At 40.2% G+C, this 16,902-nt stretch overlaps 1 protein-coding gene across 1 annotated transcript in view; it reads right to left on the bottom strand.

Annotated features, from left to right (window-relative positions):
• Positions 1-16,902, bottom strand: part of LOC122554926 (sodium channel protein type 2 subunit alpha-like) — a 156,227-nt gene that overhangs the window by 82,587 nt on the left and 56,738 nt on the right. The window contains exons 15-16 of the mRNA XM_043700332.1: positions 13,519-13,896; positions 2,302-2,479 (exon numbers count right to left, since the gene is read on the bottom strand). Of these exons, the coding sequence (XP_043556267.1) occupies positions 2,302-2,479; positions 13,519-13,896 (556 nt within the window). The remainder of the gene's footprint in view (positions 1-2,301; positions 2,480-13,518; positions 13,897-16,902) is intronic.

Raw genomic sequence — 16,902 nt, 5'->3', positions numbered from 1 at the left:
TTCATTTGAGGGTATATCAGACCAGGAGTAAATGGTGAGCACAGGGAGACAAGTGAACAGGACATGGCATGATTTAGCATCACAGTGTAGGATGTACTGAAATTTATGAAGGGTGGTTGAGTATGTTGTCAGCTAAAGAGAGCTTTGAAACAGCTCTATTTAGAGTTAGCAAACATAGGGTTGAGGAGTCATGACACTGCTGGATAAAAGTTACTGTTCTGCAGTCACTGTATACCTTCAATTTAATGGAGTATGTGTGCTGAAATAATTGATCCATGTTTGGATAGAAGTAAGCTTTAATTCAATCCAAATCTCAGCTAGCATCCTTACTAAATGGTTTTTCACTGTTAGAAAATTTCATTTCACCAGTTTACATTATATCAATAAACCAGATATAACTCCAATAAAAAGAATTGCAAAAAAACTATAACAATTGACTACAACCTACTATTTTTGTTAAAGATCACTTTGGACAGCATTCTCTCTTGCTTTGATATAAGATGATGTGCCTAATGTTCAATAATTACATGAATGGGAGCATAGAGAATCATCGGTGCAGCCAGATTTGTCTGCCTGCATCTCTGTAATCATTGTAGCATATGGCAGTGTATAAACTGTTGTTGTGCTGAACGTTCCTGTTCTGCATGTTTTATTGGAGAGTGTGATAATGCTGGTAAATAACCTTATGCTAACTAGAATGCAAGGGGATGATTTTGAACATAAAAGAGTGCAATTTATTCTAAAGTAACTAACTTTTTTTTATTCCTTTTGTAGGCTCAAGGGTAAGTGCCAGCATCGACTATAATTCTGAACTTTTCATTCCTTTATTTTTCTATTTTATTACTATGTTTTCATATCTTTCTGATTTATTCCTAAGAATCTGTAATTAAAGATCTGTTCATACGTACCTTGTACCTAAGATGGTGTCGTAAATGGCAACTTGCATACATTTCATTGTACTCATGTGAGTACATTTATCATTAAAGCAATTCTAATTCATTCTTCGCTCAATGATCACCTAATTTCCAATCTGTCAGTAAGTGGGCAGAGTAAAGCTCCCAATGATTGGTAGGATGAGCAAAACTCTGGTGTTTCCACACCTGATCCAAAAAGCCACATGTACAATTTACTGGATGTCATTTTTGACATTCAAAATAAACTTTTAAAAATATCAGACTGGATCCATCATGGTGCCAGCATTATAAAGTGGTGATATGAGAGCCCAGATTGAGTCTGCCAATTGAATCTGATTCTGATCTCCCTTGACATACACACACACACATACATACACACACACACACACACACACATACATGCACACACACACACATACACACACACATAACGCATACATACACACACACACGCACACATACATACACACACACATACATACACACACACACACTTGCTCAAGGTGAAATTGGATGGCAGTGAAGTGTAGGAACTCCAGCTCCTTCTGTTCCCCTCTTTTTAACATTGGAGTGTCCGTGCCAATCTTACCCCTGCACACTATTATATGTTTTTTGTGCCACCTAATTATTAATTTTAATATATGAACTTCATGATATGTGAGATAGATTTTGCTAGCGATGTGCAACACAGTGACTGGTGCACATTAGTACTCTGTAAGAAGAGTATAATCTTCTAGATTACTTTTATGATTTCAATGTACCTCTAGTGAGTGTTTGATTTTTCCTTGTCCATTGGGGGCAGCACAAACAAAATCAAAGAGTTTCCTCTTCAGAGACAAAGAGACACTGTGGATAATTTACCTTATCAGTATCCCTCTGTACTCTAGATGGAAGAAGCCAGGAAATAATGCATGGCATTAGAGAATTTTGAGAAGTCAAAGAGATAGTTCTAATAAGAAGAGGATTAAAACTACATAAAGTGAAGGAAAACAAAATCTTCTGAAGGATGTTTCTAATCAAAATAATTTGTCTGGTCTTGACAGTTCTGTTTATTCTGTGTTAGGCATCTGGCTTCAATGTGACAATTTACTATTGCCACTAGACAGCCAATCCACAGATGTGAATCAGGTGTTTTGTGTGGAGCTGTTACTCCAGGCAATTCCCATCCAGCTTAAATTTGTTAAAGAAACACATTGTTCTTTGAACACTAATGTCTTCTGAATAAACAACCATGCTTCATGTTGTGAAATGATGTACAGATGCTATCTCATTATCGCAAGCCTGAGAACAAAATCAAATTGCATTCTTATGAACAACATGTAAAGCACTTGAAACAAGATTTTAAAATTATTTCTGCAAAGAACATACTGAATTAATAAACAAAAACTTACCACAACAAGAAAGAAATCCAGTAATGTCCAGACGTTGGTAAAATAGTCTGTAAGACCAAGGCCTAGCACTTTAACAATCATTTCAAAATTGAAAAAGAAGGCATAAAAGTAATCCAGGTACCGCAGTGCCAGCTGGACTTTTGCATCTTTTTGTAAGTATTTATCATCTAAAGTCTATAAGGGAGAAAAGAAACATTCCAAAACATAAGGCAGCATTCAGCAATACAATTCTTTCAATCTAAAAGTAGTCAGGATCTTTGATTTTTTTCCTTTCATCAATTAGTACAGCATGAGTATAGCAATTAGAAGGATGTGTCCACAACTGAGGGTAAATGTTGCCCAGATATGTAACTTGCCAAAAAGCCCCCAAGGTGGCTAGGATATGGTTCTTCCCCCTCCCTCCCCCAACCCCCTTCTCCAATCTCCACCCCAACCCCACTTAGCTTTTGATGCTGTCTCACAGTTAAAAAAAGTCAAATGTGTGCCATGAAAAATGCTCTGGGAAGTAAGGCAATGATGGAGACTATTAAATGAATTGGAGGATGGCAAACGTAAGTCCACTGTATGAAAAAAAGAGGGAGGGCGAATTACAGATTGGTTAGCCTAACATCAGTAGTAGGGAATATGCTGGAGTCTTTTTGTGAAGGATATAATAATAGGGCACTTAGAAAGTACCAACAGCATTACAGAAAATCAATATGGATTTATTTATGAAAGGGAAATCATGTTTGACAAACCTACAGGGGTGTTTGACAACATTAATAGTGGAATAAATGAGGCAGAACAAGTGGATGCGGTGTATTTGGATTTTGAGAAAGCTTTTGATAAAGTCCCATGTTAGAGGTTAGTGTGCAAAATTTAACACATGAGATGGGAGATGACACAGTGACATGCATTGAGACTTGTTTAGAAGATAGGAACTAGGGCACAGAGATAAATGGGTCATTTTAGCAGTGGAGGGTAATGATTGATGGGGTAAATAGTACTAGTGCACTAGCTATTCACAATATATATCAACAGCTTGGATGAGGGAATTAAATGCAATATTTCCAAGTTTGCTGATGACTCAGAAATAGGAGGAAGTATAAGTAGTGAGGAGGACGTAAACAGGTTTCAACATGATTTAGAAAGGGTGAGTGGGTAAGTACATGTAGATGCAATATGACGTGGCTAAGAGTGAATTTGTCTACTTCAGTAAGAGAAACAGAATGGCTGAGTGTTATATAAATAACGATAAATAGGAAATTGTTGAGGTGCAAAGGGACCTGGGTGTCCTGCATACCAGTCACTGAAAGCAAGTATACATATGTAGCAAGCAGTTAGGATGGCAAATGGTGTGTTAGATTCCTCTGGAAGAAGACTTAAGTTCAAGGCAAGGATATCTTACTGCAGCTGTACACGGCTTTGGTGAGACCACCTCTGGGGTTATGTATAGTTTTAGTCTCCTTTCCCTGTAGCAAGATATACTCATCATAGAGGGAGTTCAGGAAACACTTGGAATATTGTGTCCAGTTCTGGTTGCCCTAATATAGGAAAGATATAGAGGCTTTGGAGAGTGTGCAAAGAAGGTTTACCAGGATGCTGTCTGGACTGGAGGCCTTGCCTTATGAAGAAAGGTTGAAGAAGCTGAGACTTTTCTCTCTGGAGAGAAGGAGGAAGAGAGGAGACCTGATTGAGGTGTACTAAATAATGAGAGGAATAGATAGAGTCAATAGCCAGAGACTTTTCCCACACGTCAGGATTGACTGGTTCGAGAAGTCATAGTTTGAAGATATTAGGAGGAAGATATAAAGGAGACATCAGAGGTTGGTTCTTTACACAGAGAGTTGTGAATGCATGGAATGCGTTGCCAGCTGAGGTGGTGGAAGTGAAGTCATTGGGGACATTTAAGCGACTGCTGGACATGCACATGGATAGCGGTGAGTTGAAGGGTGCGTAGGTTAAGTTATTATATTTTACATTAGGATTAAGTCTCGGCACAATATCGTGGGCCTAAAGGCTGTACTTTTCTATGTTCTATGAAAGGTTCAGCAGATGTATTCTCAGAATGGCGAGTTTGTTGGCTGAAGTGACATTGGGTTGACTAGGCCTTTATTTACTGGATTTCAGAAAAATGACAGGGGACCTCAACGAAATGTATAGAATGACAGGGTGGACCTACTGGAAGCAGAGATGATGTTTCCCTTGAACTATGTAAGGAAAGTAGAAAAAAAAGGGCTTATGCCCGAAAAGTCGATTTTCTTGCTCTTCGGATGCTGCTTGACCTGTTGTGCCTTCCTAGCACCACACTCTTGACAGAAAAGATTTTACCAGGATGTTGCCTGATATGGGGGATTTTAGCTAAGAAGAAAGTTTGGATAGGCTGGGTTTGTTTTCACTGGAGGGGACACCTAATAGAAGTTTATAAGATTGTGAATGGCATGGATAGGGTGGAAAGTGTGAGGCTTTTTCCCAGATTGGCGGAGTCAGTTACTAGAGGACACAGGCTCAAGATGTGAGGGGGAAAATTTAAAAGAGATATGTGAGACAAGTTTTTCACACAAAGGATGGTGTGTGCTTGAAACACATTGCCAGAGGAGGTGGTGGAAGCAAACCCAACAGCAGCATTCAAGAAGCACCTGGATGAATATATGAATAGGAAGGGAATAGAGGGATGCGGGTCCTGTAATTGAAAACAGTTTTAGCATGGAAGAGCAAAATGTGGTGGTGCAGGCTTGGAGGGCCAAAGGGCATGTTCCTGTGCTGTATTTAGATTAGATTACTTACATTTAGATTAGATTAGATTACTTACAGTATGGAAACAGGCCCTTTGGCCCAACAAGTCCATACTGACCCGCCGAAGCGTAACCCACCCAGACCCATTCCCCTATATTTACCCCTTCATCTAACACTACGGGCAATTTAGCATGGCCAATTCACCTAACCTGCACATTTTTGGACTGTGGGAGGAAACCGGAGCACCCGGAGGAAACCCACGCACGTGGAGAATATGTAAATTCCACACAGAGAGTCGCCTGAGGCGGGAATTGAACCCGGGTCTCTGGCACTGTGAGGCAGCAGTGCTAACCACTGTGACACCGTGCCGCCCACATTGTTCATTGTTCTTTGTTCTTTGTTTTAAGAGTCCATGGTCCTGGAATACAGTGTCAACCATTTAGAACTGAGGAAGAGAGGAACAGAAGCAAGCCTTCATTCCCTCGAGCTCATTCCACCATTCAACAGCTAATCTGTAGCCTAACTCCATTTACTTCCCTTTGGCCCATTTCCCTAACACATTTGCATTACAAAAAATTATCTATCTCAGACTTAAAATTAACAACTGATCCAGCATCCACTGTCATTTGTGGAAGAGTTCCAAACAGTAACCACCTTCTGTATGTAGAAGTGCTTCCTAACATCTCTCTGGAATGGTCTGGCCCTAATTCTCAGACTATACCCCTTAGTTATATAATCCCCCAAAAATGGAAATAGTTTATCTTTATCTGTCTGTCTTTTCAATAAATTTCTTCACACAGGGGTTTGCGATCTTATGGAATCCTGTACCATATAAGGTGATTGAGGTCAACTGACTGAATATTTAAGAACCAGATATAGGTTTATTTCTTGGAGGGAAAGGTGTTATGGGATATGGGATGGGTGTGGGAGTATGGCATTGAGGTAGAGAATCAACCATGATCATATTGAATGATGGAGCAGGCTTGATGGGCTGAAATACCTCATCTTGTTTCTGTTTCCTATGCCACTATGAGATTATCCAAGATCTGTGTCTTAACCTCATTTACTCTGCCTTAACTCTGTATGAAAAATGTTTGATTTCATTATTGAAAGCAGCAATTAGCGTTCACAACCTTCTGAAGGAAAAAAATTTACCAGATTTCTACCATCCTTCCATCAAGAAGTATTTCTGGGTTACATTTTAAATTAATTCAGTTCCAATTTTAATATATATCCAATTATTCTTGATACCACCCCCCCCCCCCACCCCCGAGGTAATATTTTCTATCTACTCTTTGAAATCCTTTCACAATTTAATGGTTTAGAATTTCTGAGTTCTGATTAAAATAGTGACATAACATGCCGCGTGTCCAAAGTAGTACCCAACAAAATTCTTCACAAGAAAGTGGTCACAAGGTAAGATAAGCAAATGTCTAAAATTGAAAAAAAGACAGACTTACATTTCACTTTAGTGCATTTTGTGACCTCAAGATACATCAAGTCACTTCACAGCCAATGAAGTCCTTATTGTAATGTAGGAAATGTGACATGCAATTTGTAGATAGCAAGGTTCCACAAACTATTCTGAAATAGTGTAACTGTTTGCATTCATCTCAGTGATGGTTAATGGGGCTTTGGTTTAAAGATTCATCTGATAAATGGAAACTCTGATAATGCAGTCTCCCAGTTCTCTTGTGTCAACTCAAGTGTCAACATATACCTTTAAGCTCAAATCTCTGCAATGGCTCATATACATACAAGCTTCTGTCTCAAGGCAGCCATGCTAACAACTGATCAAAGCTGGCACTAAATAGTATTGTGAGCTCCCTGGTCTAAACTGTGCTTTAGCGTAAAGGTTGGGTGATGGTCCAGTGGTATTTTACTAGATTATTCTAGAAACCTTGCTAATGTTCTGTAGCAGATGGTAGAACTTGCATTCAATAAATGTCTTGAATTAGAAGATGAATGATGGCCATGAAACCACTGTTAAATGTCGGAAAAACCCATCTGATTCACTAATATCTTTCAAGAAAGGAAACTACCACCCTTACCTGGTCTGGACGACATGTGATTCTAGATCTACAGCAATGAGGTTGACACTTAACTGTCCTCTAGGCAATTAATGATGGATAATGAATGCTGGCCTGGCCAGGGCACCCACATCTCATGAATGAATAATAAAAAGAGGAATATTTCAGCTCCTTTTGGCAAGTTACAGCAACATCATCACAAGGACAGGATGAAAAAGCTAATTAACTACTTTCTGTTGGAGCTCTGAAATGATGGTGACAAAGAAAGGTTAATTGCAAAACATATATTGTGGCAAAATGTCAGGTCAATGCAGAAATGTTGCTTCCCCTTGTGAGGGCATAACCTCAAGAGTAAGAGTCATCTCTCTAAGGCAGTGGTGAAGAGGAGTTTCTTTTCTAAGAGGATAGTGAATCTGTGGAGTTCCTTACCACACATAACTGTTGAGGCTGGGCCACTGAGTATATTGAAATTAGAGGTAGACAGGTTTTCAGTAAGGAAATCAAGGGTCAAGAGGAAAAGGTAGGAAAGTAGAGTCGAGGATGATCAGGTTGGCCATGACGCTATTGAATGACAGAGCAGACTGGAAGGCTATTCTTCTGGCTTACTTCTGTTTTTATGTTTTATGGTCTTGTGGTTACAGGCTTGAAACAGCAGAAGTATCTTTTGTAAGATAACAAACATATTTGTTCAGTCATGTGAAAAGTACTTGAAGAACCTCCCAGAGTATAACAATTGGAGACAAGGATTAGCAGGAATTGGGCAGGAGAATAAAAGCTGAATTGTTATTCAGGATTAAAGTAGTATTTAAAATGAAGAAAGAAATCAGACTTCTTGAAGAAGTTTGAGCAATTGAGCAATTGAGTTAGACTCAATCTGAGGCATTATGAATAAGGTCAAAATATTCATTGATGTAGAAACAATAAATATGGAATTATGTTACATATATTGAAGACACTCCTGATTAACCTGTTGCTTAATATTCCTTGTGGCTAAGGAATTGAAATTACTGTGTGCAATAAGTATTTCATAAATCCTTTAACAAATCTGTATGAAACTCCTGCTTTGATTATTTTAACAAATGCAATTTCTATTTGTCTTTAGTGAGATACAGAGCATAGAGTCACAGAGATATACAGCATAGAAACAGATCTTTCAGTCCAACCCGTTCATGCTGACCAGATATCCTCGATAAATCTAGTCCCATATGCCAGCACTTGGCCCATGTCCCTCTAAACCCTTCCTATTCATATACCCGTTCAGATGCCTTTTAAATGTGGTAATTGTACCAGCCTGCACCACTTCCCCTGGCGGCCCATTCCATACACGCACAACCCTCTGCATGAAAAAGTTGCTGCTTAGGTCTCTTTTAAATCTTTCCCCTCTCACCTTAAAGCTATGCCCACTAGTTTTGGACGCCCACCCTTGGGAAAAGACCTTATCTATTTACCATATCCATGCCCCTCATAATTGTATAAACTTCTATAAGGTCTCCTCTCAGCCTTTGGCACTCCAGGGAAAAGAGCCCCAGCTATTCAGCCTCTTCCTATATCTCAAATTCTCCAACCCTGCCAACTTCCTTGCAAATCTTTTCTGAACCCTTTCAAGTTTCATAACATCCAACCTATAGCAGAGAGACCATAACTGCACACAGTATTCCAAATGTGGCCTAATCAATATCCTGTACAGCCGCAACATGACCTCCCAACTCCTATACTCAATGCACTGACCAATAAAGACAAGCATACCAAACGTCTTTTTCACTATCCTATCTAACTGCAACTCCACTTTCAAGGAACTATGAACCTGCACTCCAAGGTCTCTTTACTCAGCAATAGTCCACAGGACCTGACCATTAAGTGTATAAGTCCTGTCCTGAATTGTCTGCCTAAAATACAGCTCCTCACATTTATATAAACTCCATCTGCCACTCCTCGGTCCATTGGCTCATCTGATCAAGATCCTGTTGTACTCTGAGAAAACTTTCTTCATTGTCCACCTTCAATTTTTGTGTCATGTGCAAACTTACTTATTATACACAGTATTCCAAATGTAATTTGGTAAGAGTAATAAAAAGATGGGGTACTGGGCTAACGGTCGGATACTTGGTAGTGTGGATGAGCAGAGGGATCTTGGTGTCCATGTACACAAATCTTTGAAAGTTGCCACCCAGGTAAATAGTGCGGTGAAGAAGGCATACGGCGTATTGGCTTTTATTGGTAGAGGAATTGAGTTCCGGAGTACTGAGGTCATGTTGCAGTTGTAAGGCAATAAAGCAGCTTCAGGCTCCATGATATGAGACTCAGCACGACTTCCTTCCACTTGTGTCTTGCTGGATCTGTGAAGGGTAGGCTAGCCCAGGTTGTGGAACAGAGTCACCTCGATGACACTTATTCAGCGAGTCGTGAGTTCATGGAATGTCCTGCCAGTAGCAGTGGTGGACTCTTCCTCATTATGGGCATTTAAGCGGGCGTTGGATAGGCATATGGAGGATAGTGGGCTAGTGTAGGTTAGGTGGGCTTGGATCGGCGCAACATCGAGGGCCGAAGGGCCTGTACTGCGCTGTATTCTTCTATGTTCTCTATGTTCTATACCTCCTATATTCATATCCAAATCATTTATATAAACGACGAAAAGCAGTGGACCCAGCACTGATCCTTGCGCTACACCACTGGTGACAGGCCTCCAGTCTGAACGGCAACCCTCCACCACCACCCTCTGTCTTCTACCTTCAAACCAGTCTGTATCCACATGACTAGTTCTCCCTTTATTCCATGTGATCTAACCTTGCTAACCAGTCTGTCATGAGGAACTTTGTCGAATGGCTTACTGAAGTCCATATAAATCATGTCCACTGCTTTGCCCTCATCAAACATCTTGCTTACTTCTTCAAAGAATCAATCAAGTTAATGAGACATGATTTTCCATGCACAAAGCCGTGTTGACTATCCCTAATCAGTCCTTGCCACACTTTTCAACACTGATCTCTAGCATCTGCAGTCCTCACTTTTTCCAAACACATGTCCCTCAGGATCCCCTCCAATAACTTGCCAACCATCGATGTCAGGCCCTGCAGTCTATTGTTCCCTGGCTTTTCCTTACCACCCTTCTTAAACAGTGGCACCACGTTAGCTAACCTCCAGTCTTTTAGCACCTCACCTGTGGCTATCAATGATCCAAATATCTCAACAGCAGGCCCAGCAATCACTTCTCTAGCTTTCCACAGGTTTCTAGGGTACATCTGATCTGGTCCTGGGATTTATCCACTTCTTTGCATGTTAAAGCGTCCAACATCTCCTCCTCCATAATATGGACATTTTTCAAGATGTTGCTAATTATTTCCCCACGTTCAATATCTTCTATATCCTTCTCCACAGTAAACACGGATGCAAAATACTGGTTTAGTATCTCTCCCATCTCCTGTGGCTCCATATATAGGGGCCTTGCTGATCTTTAAGGGGCCCTATTCTCTCCCTAGTTATCCTTTTGACTTTAATGTATTTATATAATTCCTTTGGATTCTCCTTAACCCTATTTGTCAAAGCTATCTTATGTCCCATTTTTGTCCTCCTGATTTCCCTCTTTAGTAGACGCCTACTACCTAATCATGCCAGCTTGAATGATATTGAATTACATAGAATCTGAAACAAATAAGTATTCCCAACTGGTCAAGGCTAGTGATTACAGCAACTTATATACAGCATTGTTACAGTGGTAAAATGTCCCCGGGTGCTTTGCAGGAACCTTATTCAATTAAATTTGAACTAAGCCATGTAAGGGAATATTAAAGCAAACAAATAAAAGTTTGGAAAAGGTGTTAGGTTTTAAGGACTGTACTAAATGAGGAAAGAAAACTGTAGATGTCTAAAATTAGTGCTTTGACAGCTAAGGAAATGCCACCACTTGCTTATAGTCAAGGCTGTTCAAGCAGCCAGCACTGGAGCAATGCAGATAGCACAGAAGATTTTGTGTATCATGGAATTTACGGAGATGTGGCTGAGGGGGTAATGTCATGGAAGGATTATGAAACAGTATGAACATTTTAAATACAATAATTTTCTTAACTTGGAGCCAATGTATATCCATGTGCATTGGATGGGGAGAAGGATGAAAAGGATTGATGCAAGTTAGGACTTGTTGTTATAGAGGTGGAAATGAACAGCATTGGTGATGGTGCAGATTTGTGATTGAGAACTCATCTCAGGGTTGAATATGGCATCAAAGTTGCAAGCAATCTGGCTCAGCCTCAGACCATTTTCATGGAGCTGATAAAGTGGTGGCTAGGGAACAAAGTGTATGGAATTCCAAAAACAAATAGCAGCAGCTTTTAAAAAACTTTAGTTGGAAAAGCTGTGTGACAATTTAGAACCATTTAGGAATGAGAAAAATGGTGGTGAGGTAAACTTGGGTATCATATATGTGAAAACTAATGATGTCACTGAGGGGCAAATGAGTAAAAGGAGGAAGCAAAGGGTGTATCTTTGGGCCTCATAAGAGGTAATATACAGGTGTAAGAAGAGAAGACAATGCAACTAATAATTGAGTTATGATTAGATGAAAAAAGAATGGAGTTAGATAGATGCATTTGCCGAGCCGTATGACAATGGAAAGTTTCAAGAAGGTGGTGTGGTCAACCATGTTAAAGATTGAGAAGGACAAGGAAGGATAGTTTACTGTATTCACAGTCACATAGGAATTTGTCTGTGATTTGGTGAGAGCCATTTCAATACTGTGGCAGTGCTTCAGGCATGGAGTTCTGGGAATGACAGACACAGATTTGAGAGGAAACAGCATGTTCATGGACATTGGCGAGGGTGAGAGGATATCTTGCAAGAATTGAAAGGACCATAGGTTGACTTTATGAGGTGAAAATATGATGATTATACCACAGTGTCTTCCATCTAATCCTATCATCTCTTCCATTCTTCTCTCCATAATTGTTGTGATCACTGTCATCAATTTTTCCTTACAAAATCTTCATTGCCATATATATAATGATCTTTAATTTTTATACTTTCCTTTTTAGTTGATCCACACCTCTGCTTAAGACACAAGAATTGGATATGATTTAATGAACAAAGCTGCATTCTGGTACCTCATGAACTGGAAGGCATATTTTTAACGTGAGTGCAGAAAAATTTAAAAGGGACCTGAATGGCAAGTTTTTCACACAGAGGGTGGTTCACACATACGAATGGGATGGGTTTAGTTTTGGAAATGTGGTTGGTGTGGAGTTGGACCAAAGTTCAGTTTCTGTTCTGTAAGACTCTATGAATCTCTGATTCAAAGAACAATTATTTGTGTATACCTTTGGACAAGGAGCATGAATATGATATTTGGAATGGAACGGACTGTGTTGTTAAGTTACTAATGGGAACTAACCCATAGCCCATATACTTTAATTTTACATACCAATTTCTTATGTGGGACCTTATCAAAAACCTTCTAAAAGTCCAAGGAAACCATATCCATTGCTTCTCCCCAATCAACTCCACTAGTTATCATCCTCAAAAAATTCCAGGGGATTTGTCAACCATGATTTTCCTTTCGTAAACCAATGCTAACCTGTCCGATCCGGCATTGTTTTCCAAGTGCACTATGGTTAAAACTTTTAAAAGAAATAAACCATTATCCAACTGTCAATGTCAGGCTAACTGGTCAATAATCCTCTGTTTTCTCTCTACCTCCATTTTTAAGTAGTGAAGTTATATTAGGTATCCTCCAATCCATAGGCACCTTTCCAGCATCTAGAGAATCTTGAAGGTGACCATCAATTCATCCACTACCTCTAGGACCACTTCCTTAAGTAATCTGAGATGTAGATTATTGGGAAGTGGGGATTTGCCAGGTTTTATTCCCATCAATTTTCCCAACATCATTTCCCTACTAATACTGATTTCCTTCACTTCCTCCTTCTCAGTAGACCAGGCATCCCCCACAATTTTTGTGACCTTTTTTGTGTTCTCCTTTGTGAAGACAGAACAAAATATGTATTTAATTGGTCTGCCATCAATAGAACTTCGACTACACTGTAACCACTCTATGAATTGAGGAGAGCATTAAATTCTCAACACATGTCAAGGAACAGTTTCTAAGTTACTAACCTGCCTTTGGCCTAGTGTTAGATTATTAATTCCAAAAAAAACTAAATTCTATGGAGGCCAAACATATGCAAAGTCAGTGGAATCATGCAAGAATATTAATTGTGACATGGGAGTTGAAGCTAAATTTGATGCCAAGAGCTCTGAGTTTATATATATATAATATATATCTGAACAATCATATTTTTGAATATGCATTTGGTCTGGTGACAAAGAAAACAAAAAAAAGCCGTGGCTGCCAAAATATTCAATTTCAAAGTAGGACCAGATCGAAACCAGGGTTAACTCCAATGCTACTCTGGCTTGTGACCACTTGTCTATAAGTGTTGAGGCCAACAATAGATTTTCTTTCAATCTATTAGAACTTACCAGTGTCATTGTACTCAAAAGTATGACAAACAGTACACTGCCATCAAACACACGATTATTCACCACTTTGAACATCAGTGTCCTCAGTGAAAGGAAGAGCTTTCCCAAGAAGGTTGTTTTAAGTGCATTACAACAAATGCATTTTTCAGTGCACATGGCTGGCAAGCAGGGCTGCATTGTTTTGACTTCTGTTTTTTGTTCTTCATCCTCCATGCCTTCCTCTTCAACTGAGCACAGAGGTTTCTCACCATCGGTTTTATTATCTTCATTAACAGGTTTATCATTTGACTGCTCTGTTATTTCTGGGCAACCCGTGTCCCCAGATGGACGATAGAGTTCACGTTCTGCTTCCTGCTGCTCTTCCTCCACCGTCTCGAGCTAATGTAAGAAAAGAGTAATGGGTTGAACCACTTTGTCCAATGATGCAAAAATGATGATCATCACAAGTTAACTTTTCCAGTTATACATAGCTACATAATAGTATACAATAGGGTCTACAGCTTCAGAGTTTGGTGACAAACTTCTTACCGATGTGTAAACAGAAAATGTTGAGAACACTCGGCATTCCCATCAGTGGAGAGCAAAACAGAAGATCAGGAGAGCAGAAAGTGCAAGTCACATCTGCTCGCAATGATTAATTGAATATGAGTATTTGCCGGTCGCTCAAAAGCTACGGTGGAGGGGCAGTGGCCAGCCAATTTTGCAAAAAGAGACAGGCAGAAATTGTTGATTCCACTGTTAGTAGAATGGGCATCTCTTGAAGTAGCATCTGAACATGCATGCAATGATTACAAGCCAGCAGCTTCAACACTGTATAATCTGACAGGAATCCAATTTCTGCCCAAATCTCCAGGCTCAGCCTTCTTCTATTCTTCTGAACCCAAGATCATCAGTCAGATCTCTAGACTCTGTTTTGTATATCCTAATCTGTGCTTGGCCTTAAGGAGGGAATGTCCATCTGAAACTGGCTCATGACTGATAAAGGATCAGCTCATAATTCAGCAATCCTTCTATGTCGCTTCTCCTCCAGCTCTGCTAAGAGTGACAGGAGGCATTCTACTTCACCAACAGTATCAGAAGACCCTCCTGTCTGATTGAGGAATTCCGGATGAAGATTGTAGTGCAGTCCAGTAGCTGTGAGGTCCACCAGAGGCCAATGCAGGAAAAGAGTCTCCGGCCTCCTTTGCAGATAGAGTGAGTATTATGGAATAATTAAAACAATGTGGCTGCCATGACAGCAACAAGCAAAGTGACTCTCTGAGGGGAAGGAGTGAGCAGGAAAGTAAAAGACATGTAAGGTAGAGCAGCTGATGAGCCATGAAGCTTGGATGCACATTGGTGAAAGGTAGCAGCTCGTGCTTCCATTATTGGACAAGTGGCATGAAAGTTTGGGGTTTAGTTGTCCAAAGATCAAAGGATTATTCTTCTCTTCTGTTTGAAGGAGTAGTGCTCAGCATTAGAACACTCCCTGAGATAGCCTTAATCTTCCCAAGCAGATGCCTGTTTTATAACTGTACCAGAAAAGCTTGGCTAGGGCCACAGCTAGTTCTGGAGTATAAGTCATTAGTACTACTGCAGTCAGGAACCATAGTGTTTGAGCTATCCAGTGTATTCAGCTGCTTCAGGAGAAGGTTGAGTTGGTTGATCCACTTAACAACTAGACTTAAGATTGTTGCAAATGCTTTAGCCTTATCTTTTGCATTGATTTGCAGGGCTACCTCACAATGAGGATGAGGATATTTGTGGGCAGTTCTCATTTTAACTTTTGTGTAATTTTCAATTGTCCACCATCATTCACGACTGGATGTGGCAGGACTGTAAAATGTAGTGGTTGTGGGATCAGTTAGCCCCGTCTATCATTTGCTATTTCTCCTGCATGGCCTGCATTATTCCTGTGTTATATCTCCAGCAGATTGAAACTTCATTTTCACATGCACCAAGTGCCACTCCTGGCATGCCGTCTTGCACACTTCATTTAACCAGGGTCGATCTCCTGATTGGATGGTGATGGTCAAGTGGAGGATTTAGTGGGCCTGAGTTTACAGATTATTGAATACAGTGGTGCTGGTGCTGATGACCAATAGTGTCTTATAGATGTCAGGTTTTAAGTTGATGATCTTGTGCTTTGTAAGTGATGGACTGCAGTATTCCTGGCCCTGACCTTCTATTGTAGCCACTGGTAAGTCTTTGAGTTTCTGATTGATAAAAACACTCAGGATGTTGATAGGGGAGGATTCAGTGATGGTAACACCATTGAATGTCAAGGGGTGCTGGTTCTTATTGGAGATGGCCATTGCCTGGCATTTGTGTGGCATGAATGTTACTTGCCTGGGTATTGCCCAGGTCTTGTTGCATTTGAACGTGGACTATTTCAGTATCTGAGAAGTTGTGAATTGTGCTAAACATTGGTGAATATCCCCACTTCTGACTTTATGATGGAGGGAAGGTCACTGATGAAGCAGCTGAAGATGGTTGTACCTAGAACACTATCCTGAGGAACTTCTGCAGAGATGTCTTGGAGCTGAAATAACTGACCTCCAACAATTACAATAATCTTCCTATGTGCCAGGTATGACTTCAGCCAGCGGAAAGTTTGCCTTTAACACTTGGCCAGTTGCATTGCTACTGAGCCACACGTGGACACTGAAGTTTCCCACCCACAGTATATTCTATACTATCCACAGTACTTCCTCTAAATGGTGTTCGACATGGGGAAGGAACGATTCATTAGTTGAAGAGGAGGCGATAATTAGCAGGAGATTTCCTAGGTTATGTTGATTTGCTGCCATGAGACTTCTGGATTCAATATCTCAGGACAATCTCTGCTGTGTCTGTCCTGTTCATAGGGCAGGGCATATCCAGAAATTGTGCTGGTGGTGGCTGGCACATTATCTGTAAGCTTCCATGGGAATGACTATATTAGGGCCTGAGGCCTGCATATGTACGAGCCAAATAACATTAGAATTCATTGGTATTCGGTTGTTACTGAATCTTCACAAATAAAAAGACTTATTATCTCTTTATCATGAAGTAAATGCCACCTGAGTATTTAAAGATATTTTCAATTCTGATTAAGTTGTTGGACAGTATTGTGGGAACGAGTGAGAGAGGCCAAATGGAGAAGGATAAATCCTAGATGTTTATCCTTAATAGGCATACTGATAAATACGGATAAAAACAATGACTGCAGATGCTGGAAACCACAGTCTAGATTAGAATGGTGCTGGAATAGCACAGCAGTTCAGGCAGCATCCGAGGAGCAGTAAAATCAACGTTTCGGGCAAAAGCCCTTCATCAGGAATACAGGCAGAGAGCCTGAAGGGTGGAGAGTTAAATGAGAGGAGGGTGGGGGTGGGGGTGGGAGTGGGGAGAAAGTAGCATAGA

Source organism: Chiloscyllium plagiosum, chromosome 1 (genome assembly GCF_004010195.1).
Source record: "Chiloscyllium plagiosum isolate BGI_BamShark_2017 chromosome 1, ASM401019v2, whole genome shotgun sequence".
In the NCBI taxonomy this organism is placed as follows: Eukaryota; Metazoa; Chordata; class Chondrichthyes; order Orectolobiformes; family Hemiscylliidae; genus Chiloscyllium; species Chiloscyllium plagiosum.
Note: the sequence above shows the minus strand (reverse complement) of the source record. Positions and strands in the feature narration are given on the sequence as shown.